At 34.8% G+C, this 10146-nt stretch overlaps 1 protein-coding gene across 1 annotated transcript; it reads right to left on the bottom strand.

Moving 5' to 3' along the window:
* Window positions 1–404: 404 nt before the first annotated feature.
* On the bottom strand, window positions 405–9240 carry LOC117110055 (putative defense protein 3). The gene is made up of 2 exons (XM_033252634.1): window positions 8917–9240; window positions 405–666 (listed from the first exon to the last, which is right to left on the bottom strand). Exons 1-2 carry the CDS (start codon window positions 9104–9106, stop codon window positions 434–436), a joined length of 423 nt encoding a protein of 140 aa, XP_033108525.1. The 5' UTR covers window positions 9107–9240; the 3' UTR covers window positions 405–433.
* Between the last annotated feature and the right edge of the window lie 906 nt (window positions 9241–10146).

The raw sequence follows: 10146 nt of genomic DNA on the forward strand, positions 1-10146 counted from the left end.
CCCTAATGTCTAATGCTAATAATATTCATTTATTCATTTTTTATTTCAAACACGAAAAAGAATTCACAGCAAGGTATTCCAATAAAATATAATCAATACAATCAAGATTAATTAAAAATGTACAATTCAAAATATTATGCATGCAGGCCTATATATTGTCATTATATTTTATTATTATTATTTATTATTATTATTATTATTTATTATTATTATTAATTTGGATTATATATTGTTTTATTATTATTATTATTTATAAATTATACTGAAATTATCATTTATATTATCAATATTGATAAACAAAATGTTTACAGTAATTTAGTAAATTATGTTACAAGAATAGAAAAATGTTTTATAATCAATAATAAATGTATTAATATTTAGATTTAAGGCATAGAATAAACAATACTAATCTTTCAATTTAGCATGTGTCTACTTACACAAACTGGATATCTTCGTTTCCTGTGCTAGGAGCCACCCAAACAAATGAAACAGTTGCTTTAAGATCACTGTTTGAATGTGTAATAGAATCACCAGGAGCTGAGCATTGGAGGAATTTAAATCCAATTGGCGGGGTCTGCCATGTCCCAACTGGAGTTGTATTCCCATTTGTTCGCCTGGCTTGTAACAGAATTCCTTTGAATTGTACTGGTGAAGCTGATATTGTAACTAAAAGAAAACATAAGGACATAATATTAAACCTATATTAATTATATAGTCATATCCAATAACGATTTTTTAGGGCCACAAATGTGAACAAGACAGACTTGAAATTTCTTTGAATCTTAGACCAACTATAATTGTTCCCTGAATCTCACCCTTCTTGATTTTCTCAGATCGCATATTCTCCAATCAATATTATATTATCAAGATGACAGATTCAATATATTTTACCATGCAGCAACTTATTAATATCAATTTTGTTTACTGATTTCTAGAGGTGGCACCAGTGGGGCCGGGGAGGGGGCCGGTCGGGGAAAGCTTTTCCCCCCCACCAGTCAGTGACAAAAACCAAAATTTGTCACTGAGAAAAAAAAATCATTTGTATTTTCTACATATCAGTATACTCTATCTTTTTAAAATTGATTAAATGTGCCCTTTAAACCCTAAATTGTTATATTTTACAGGGACTTTCGCCACTGGACAACTTTTCAAAAGAAAGCTTGTACGCCCCATTTCCCCCGCACTGGAATTGTTCGAAGCAAAATATTAAGCTCTAAGTAAGTTAAATTCACCATATTTTGTGCTCTGGTTCCTCCTCATGTCAAGTTAGCCCCACCCCCATTTCACCTTCGTGCCCAGGTGTGGCACGCCCAGTGGTGGCACCAGTGGGGGTAGCAGAACACTGTTGGGGAGACTTACCCCCACAAACCATAGGGAGAAAACACAATTCATCGAGAAGAAAAAATTATCTTTTACATATCAGTCGACTTCGTAATAGTTAAAATAAGCCTTCGAAAACCAGAAATTGTCATAGTTACAGGGGGCTCCAAACTCTGGGTCACTTCCGTGAATTTTTGAGCAATGCCCGACCACGCCCACTTACGCGCTCATCTCCCCTTCCCCCTCTCCCCTGGTCGGGACATCATAGACCGGACAAATCTTGGCGCCACCCCTGTTTGCGCTCCTTTATTATCCCCCGTTTCAAGGTTCTTAGGTATTCCATTGCATGGAAAAAATAAACCCTCTCTTGTCTTGGAACAGACTTGGAAAGGCCGATTTATCCCCCCCCCCCCCCATAGACAACCATAAAATACACTATCAGTGCTTTTCTTTGCTTATGCCTATTATTTTGTGCACTCTTTATTGAAGGCCTATACATTCTGCCAAAATTGTATATTTTTGAGATGCATGACGCCTTTGTGACATTTCTGGACTTAGCCAATGCTTTTGGAAGCGTCCCTCATGAATTGAATTTTAAACTATTGAACTTTTATGATGTTCCGAACTGTATATGCTCTTATGTTTATAAGATATATAATAATTAAAGAGTTAAAATTAAATGTGCCAAATGGGAGACTTTGAGAAGTATTCAAAGGGGTATCTTCCAAGGAGATACACTCTCCCCTATTATATTCCTCATAGCTTTTAATCCGCTTCTCGATGTTGTTAGGGAAAACAAAGACCTTGGGTATCGTCTAAATATCCCTGTCCAAAATTCTGAAAAATTACCCCCTGAAGGGTCCTATGTTTACATTAAACAAAGTATTCCCAGGCCAGGATGGTACCTGGGGAAGATTTCAGGATTCAAACATGATGGATCAGTGTACCTCACATGTAAAGGAGAATCTCGCTCCAATGAGATAGCACTTACAGAGGAAAATTGGCATCTGGCCTGGGGATCTTTAGAGAAACAACCCCTCCCAAAAGGCCACTTCCTAAAATTAGACGGGAGTTGGGTAAAACAAAACTCTCTCTGTCATCCCTCACGTTGCCAAAGCGTTTGCCGATGACTTAACCATTATTACTAGTGATGTTAATAATCATCAAAAAATTCTTGATGAATTCAGTACGAGGGCTAAAGAAATGGGCTTCACCCCTAGACCAGATAAGAGCTATTTCCTATCAATTAATGATAAAAATAATAGTTGTTCATTAGAAAATGAGCAATTCAGTTTGTTAAAGACAATCCCACTAAATTCCTTGGACGAATTACATCTAATCGCCAATGTAAGTCGGCTGCTAATGCAGGTGCTAAACTCTTGGAGCTAGTTAAACAATTTATGGAAAATCTATAAAAAAACAAAAAACAAAACAAATTAGAGGTGAATATAAGACATGGATCATACTGTACTATATGATCCCGAGTATTAGATATTTTGTTACTGTAAATGACATAGCTAAATCAAATCTAGAAAAGGCTCAAGCATTGATTAATAGGTCAATTAAACAATGGCTTCAACTTCCTCGCAGCACAACCATTGCAATTTTGCACCATCCTAAATTGCTAGGCTTGCCTTATATGCCTGACTTGTACAAACATACTAAAGCCACGGCCCTTGCTCAACTTTTATATACTAAGGATCGGCTCCTAAAAGAAATGCTCCCCAACTTGGACCCAGGGGGGAAGCTAATTCCAAAATGTGTTCTCCCTGGGATGGAGCTTCTTAACGAAGCCGACCTAAATTGCACATATAAAAAGTGTAAGGAAAACCTAAGCAAGGTAGCTAACGATAAAGCTGAAGCCAGATGGAACGAGAAACTTAATTCATTATCAGTACAATGTAAAAGTACTGAAGCTATCGAGTTAGAAAGTGACAAGGAGTTCTGGGGTAAAATTTTAACGGTTCTTCCACCTGGCCAGCTTTCTTTTGTTTTAAGGGCGGCGTCTGATACACTCCCAACTGAAATTAACTTGCGGAGATGGAAAATTCATACGTCTGCTTTATGCAAATTGTGTTCTCGGAATAATCCAACTACTTTCCATGAGACATACATGGAGACACGATAGTGTACTGTCAACTATTGTATCGCATCAGCTCGACCTGATATTATTGTTGTCGATAGAGCAAAACCCTTAATGGTTATAGGGGAATTAACTGTTCCACACAATTCTAAACAAAGCCTTGGTAATGCCAAGTGAATCTATAGATGTAAAATATGTTACCATTGAGGTTGGCTCCCTTGGCCACTCAGTAGAAAGCGATATTAAGGGAAGTCTCAGACATACTATGTGGAAAAAACATTTCAAAGAGAGCGACGGGATACATCATGGAGGACCTTTGTAGAACAGCAATTAGCTGTTCAAAATACATTTTTGATGCAAGGAAATTTACAAATTGGTCCCCACCACCTCTATCTTATTATTTTGAAAAACAAAACTCACGATATATGACACCTGAATTATAAAAAGATCCTGCATGATGTATCCTCGTAACGATGTAACTTGAAAAATTTATTTTAAACCGTTGCTGATTTTATGATGTTTAAACTTTTTTTTTGTCCTTTTCCTTATGTTTTCGTTACCTTGCCTTGCCTCCTGATTTGCAGGGTAAGCTTGTGACCTAGGTTTTGTCTGAATGTTTTATCCTTTTTAATAAAGTGGTTGAAATAAAATTTAAAAAAAAAAAATAGGCCAATGGATTATTTGAGTACAAAATTCCAGAATGTGTTTTTCCTTCCACAATTCCACTTGAAATATTCCCGACATTCTAGTATGTTTAAAATTGTTTTGTTGAGAAATTTGGAGTTTTCCAGATTTTAAATCAAACTTAACAGCTGACCAATATTATTATTATTATTAAGTACCGTTACCACTAGGTCACGAATACTCGCTTGTCCCACAAACACACGTGGTATCGTCGCACAAATGCACATGTTATTGTCGCACAAACGCACGTGGTAGGTTTATTGTCCCGCAAACACACGTGGTATTATCGCACAAACGCACGTGTTCACGTACCTTAACTTTAGCACGTTGTGGGACCTTTAGGTACATTAGTGCTGTTTTTCTAGATTTCCTGAAAGTCACAGGTATAAAAAGTATACTGCTCCTGCTGAAAACTGGATTATAGTTTATTAAGTCCACTGATCCATAACACACATCGCCTTGAACTAACTAGCATTTTTTTTAAAGGTTTAACGACGCGTTATCTCTCATAATTGTTGGTGATTAGTTCCATGCCAATGAATAAAACCAAATCGAACCGACCCAGGAACTGCCAGCACTTTCACAAAGAAGGTGTCCGTGTACCTAGTTGACCTACTAATAGTATTGCACAATATAAAGCATTGTCCATGAGACTTCATCATCAACAATGTATATGCCTAATTTTGTTATGAGATATAGGATTTAATATAGGAACCAATTTTCAAATTACGATCAGTTCCCACTTTTGTTGGTCGATCCTATAATCCTTCTTTGACATCCAGAAGCATGAGATTCAATTGAAAATGTCTTGTCATAACAATCGTTAAATGAGCAAGTTGATTGATACATAATAGTACGGCCTGTAATTATTCTACAACAGAAAACTGCGGAACAGTTCGTCTGCAAGATGTAAGGACCGATAACACGACACACGACAATAAGGACCATAATAAGGACCACTCACACGACATAATAATAATATAATAATAATAATAATAATAATAATAATAATAATAATAATAATAATAATAATAATAATAATAATAATATAAGGATAATAATAAGGACCACTCACACGACAGTCAGGATCGGCAATAATCTCACAGGATAACACTAGCATCTCTGAAGCCGTTTTTCCACTTGGCGAATTTATTCGCGCGAATCGAAAGCGTCGGTTTATGCGCACGCGCATTCACGTTTCTATCGCAGTTTTCACTTCAGCGAAATCGGTAGTTCAAATTGTTTCTACTTTTCGCGAAGCAAAAAAAGTATCAGAGCTCAAGAAGAAGCGAACCGACGCTTTCCGTTCGCGCGAATAAATTCGCCTAGTGGAAAACCGCCTTAAAGGTTGAACACGGCATTCCAACGCCGAGTGTATGTACGGGGAAAAAATGATAATCTGGCGGGATTCAACCCACAACCTCTCGCTATCAAGGTGAGTGTCATACAGCAGACCACAGAGACGTAAACGGCTTATCAGGAATATAAGTATATTTCTTGAAACGTTCAGCATTTTTTATTGTTCTGTAAAGTCCTCATGTGCCGAATATATAGTCTATAGGCCTAGGCCTTTTCTATATGGTATTGAGCTTGAAAATTATTGTGGTATTCTTAAACATGTATAAATTTATATCGGCCTATATATTTAATTATATATTAATACACTTCCTCTATTCCGACATATGACACGGACATAAACAGGTTGCTGCTCTTCATAATAGGCACACATCATGTACGTACTGGTACGAACTCACTAAACAATGATCGATCAATTTCTAAGCAGCCGACCGAAAGCGATGAAAAATACAAGCATGTGTTTTTTCAACAATGAAAATAGGCAAGCAGGCGAGGATTAAAGGACATATAAAATTATATAGAAGCTACATAGGCCTATTTTATTAACTAAATAATACATGTAATATGTGGAAGCTAGGGGCGAAATAGGTGATTTTAATTTATTTATTTCAAGTCAATCTATAAAAGTTAATTTTAATCTTTTTCCCTTTTTTTTAAAAGTATGTTTAAATTTTTTAAGAAAATCATTGTTATATTTGCTATTTATTGTTATGATGTTGTGGTATACTGAATAAAGTCAAGTGAATATCGCAAACACATATCATGCAAACACTAAAAATACAACCTACTAACAAACCTCTTTTAAATTGCCTTACTAAGTTTTTTTATCTCTGTTTTCAACACATTATCTAAGAATTATTTACAGTATACATGATACTTGTCCATAATTCCGGTATTAAGGTGCTTTTTAATGATACTTCACAAATTACTACAATGAATTCTTCTACTAAGTATATATTAAATGTGAGAACAGTCATTGTTGTTCTACACTAGTCGATTCAATGACAGGTTGTGAAGGTACGAGTGATAATCCGATACATAAAAGTACCAATTAGTACAATACACAATTTAGATTGTTAAAAACAAGATACGTAATCATTAGTGTTGGTGCATATATATATACATATATATATATATATACCGTTTTATATATTGTTTTAATGCAATTTGTCGCCTGTTAAGTTTTAATATTTTAATACACTCAATATAAATATTATATTTCTGTATATTTTAATCAATCAAATTTGCAGTTCAGTTCTTACTGTCATAAACAATCTTATATACATTACGTAACTTGTTCAATACGAGGCACCAACATATATAATTGTCTAAGTAGTAATGCGTCTATACAGCCTAAAGTAATAGACCTAAGCATCAACTTAATTATAGATATTAATCGGCATTTAAGTTGCGCATTTCTGCGTAAAAAGATATGGGTTGCTAACACCTTCCGCTAAAGAAGGAGGCATGTTGAATATTATTGAATTACTAACATCAATGATCGATGAGAGCGTCGCTAATCGGGTCCATTATATTCAGAAATAAGTAATCATTTTTCCATCATATATCTCATCAGATTAAAACCAACATTTCTATTACCTGGTTGACTGATATGTATATTATTTCATGCAGTGTTTTATATATTGAGCTTAGACCGCGGATAGTGGGATTGAAAGCGTGCACATCAACGTTAATAATTAAGAGTTAAATAATTATGAGTTAGTTACAGTGGTTGTCATTATTGGGACTTATCAACCTTAAGATTGGGGTTCGAACTTTTCACTGTAGATGTTGGTTGTGTCCTCGGGAAATGTACTGTATCCACTCCATCCCGGTACACAGGCACTTTAGGCCTATTAGGTCCAACCAATCCTCTGGATTTGGTTCTCATGGCCTAGTTGTAAATTTTATGTGATTGGTTTGTTGACCTGTCATTTAGGCAAAAATGCTGCAATTTCATATTTCATGGTAAATTATTGCCAAATAGAAAACGTCTAAGGATACCAGTGCAGTGCAGCAGGCAGAAGCCTCCAATGTAACATATCAAACACATACATGAACCATTAATAATGTATTAAAATTAATATCGTATTAACATTTTCTAGAATTAATAATAATGCCGTTCCATATAAAGTTACTCCGGGGATCGGTACAATAGGAAATGTGTGATGTATCTTGATATGACATTTTGGAAATATCATATCACTACCCGCCCAAGCCTACACGTCACGATCTGCTTCAATTTCTGTTTTATTTACGACAGAAAACACTGGTTGAATTTGTAAATGATCTGCTTTCATAACAATACATTTGATTACACTTCTGCGGATATTGACAATACTCGGGTACACACCGTTCAAAGAACCGTCAAAATGAATGAACGAGCAAACGATCAGGCCATAGAGAGAATATTGTAGGCTTTACACCTGCCCAATATGAAAATAAATAAAATCTATTTTGTACATACATTTAAAAATATCTTTCACTAACAGAAAATGAAACCATTTCTATAGATGGAAATTCACGATGTTTAAACGACTGATGATGAGCAATTAGGGTATCTGTGGTTGAATGTTATCTCCATGAAGATCCCCAGTCCAAGATGGTTTCTAGGTCACGATTGAGAAGCACCCAGGTATGACAGAAAAAGAGTTTTGTCATCAGCCTGTATTAAAATGTTACTAATAATATTATCAAAAAGTCATCAACATAAATAATAAAGAATACGGAATCTTGAAAGAACACCTGTTAAAAATTATGACCATTTAATACGTAAATGTTGATGATTATTTAATTTCAAAGTCATCGTTTACGAGTCTGGAACCCGGGTCAGTGAGACCACTGCTTGCCATTGTATTACTGTATTTAGGCCTATGTTTTTACTAGCGGAAATAGAATTAGACATTGTGGAATAAATAACATTTGGTTTTATTTTGATTCACTGTACTTATGTCGGCCTAGACATTGATGTGCTCCTTAAGTTATCATGGAATCTCCTACTCAAATTGAAGTCTATAGAACCAGATTGATTTTCTGTAGGACACGTGATGAACAATTTAAACGAATTCCTTTAATTTTAAAACTTAAACTTTCGATATTATAACTTAATTTGTTTTAAGTACCGTCAATTGATTGATGGGCGGAATTAAAAAAAATATTGTTTCTTTGAATGTGTTTATCTATAGACATAAGAAGGCCTACGCCCAACTAAAATCCATTTCAATATAAAGAGTCATTGTATTAGTACATAGTATTCGTTTGTCGTTGCTTTAAGCAAATGTATATTATCATTTCTATGTGAACCATCAAATAAATTTTAAAAAATAGGTACTAAAAATAAAACACAAAACTTATCAACTATGTGATTTTAATCAAGGAAACACAATTTGAGTAACATATTTTCATACTAATTAAAATAAATTATATACAATACAATTCAAATTAAAAAAAATTAAATGAATATTTTTACTTACCGGTGACGGTTTGACCGTTGGAATAAGAAGTCGATGATGATGTGATACTATAAGGTGATGTTGAGGTTTGTACTTCTGCTCCGTGACCTGGCGCAAGTGACACACAAGCACCGGGATCAGCCCCACCTGAATAGGAATCAGCAATTGCTATGAAATGCAGAAGTATTAGCGTTATTCCTATCAACTCCATGTTTGAATTCGCAATCCTTTAATTAACGACTGCGGCTTCGTATCCGTACCCGATATGCTAGGCAACCAAGGAGGACCTACAGTTCTCGTGGCTTGTACCACTGTTCCGAAATACCTAGGTAATATGCATATGAAAGGCCTAAGCAACTTCAGCGGCTGAGAAGGAGCTGTATTGTCTATTAATAACGATCCGCTTTACTGAACCATAATAGGCTGTTGTAGTCATACGTGAATCAACACTGACTCATTCTGGGCAATTTTTAATGTTTGTTTTTCACACAACTGCGCCCATTCGTTTCAGCATGAAGACACAACAATTTTAAATAGATAGAAGATAATAGTTTAATACAAACTGAACATCAAAGAATATTTTTAAAAAACCATCCTGTCATTTATCGATATACACAATAAAGTTTCGCTTTTAAGTACATTTTATTGTTCATTTCAAAAAGGAAAGTATCGAGTTATATTTTTTATCTGTAAAAAACAATTTCAGACATTCATAGATGAGAAGAAAATGAGACAACATTCACATTGTCAATAAGGGAAAATATGAACAAAAATTACTTGTCCATTTATTCTTCCATGATGTAACAGTTTAAACTGCACATCAGATGAGTTTACACCTTAATGTTAGGTGGCGCCCTATTATTCTGAGTGCATCATAAAAAATATCATCATAAATGTGTGTTGATATCTGCTTACTAAACAGTATAGGCCTATCGGTATAAAGAAAAAGCAAAACATCAATCAATTACATAATAGGTGAATATGCCCCAATAGTCTTACTTTTGGCGCATTTTGAAAAGCTCGTGATTTCAGAGAGATTTAAGGGTTTTTCCCCCACTGGTTTTCGGTAGGTTATCTCATTGGTGTGTTTCACACCAAAAATACTTCTATCCTATCCTAACTTATCCAATACTTCAATTGGTCATAGTTTAGAACACTTCTAAACTTGAGATAATATGATGTATTTTATTGTCTTCAAACATGTAGAAATACTTGAGCTTCCGGCAGTAGGCCTCAGAATGCACAAAAAAT

The sequence above is a fragment of the Anneissia japonica genome, unplaced genomic scaffold (genome assembly GCF_011630105.1).
Source record: "Anneissia japonica isolate Jap-2015-1 unplaced genomic scaffold, ASM1163010v1 scaffold287799_len804019_cov200, whole genome shotgun sequence".
NCBI lineage: Eukaryota > Metazoa > Echinodermata > Crinoidea > Comatulida > Comatulidae > Anneissia > Anneissia japonica.

Excerpts from the sequence above, each read along its gene's own strand:
- LOC117110055 (XM_033252634.1), bottom strand. The coding sequence starts at position 9,106 with ATGGAGTTGATAGGAATAACGCTAATACTTCTGCATTTCATAGCAATT. Across the intron at positions 667-8,916 it reads CAACGGTCAAACCGTCACCG|TTACAATATCAGCTTCACCA; the intron begins GTAAGTAAAAAT and ends GTTTTCTTTTAG.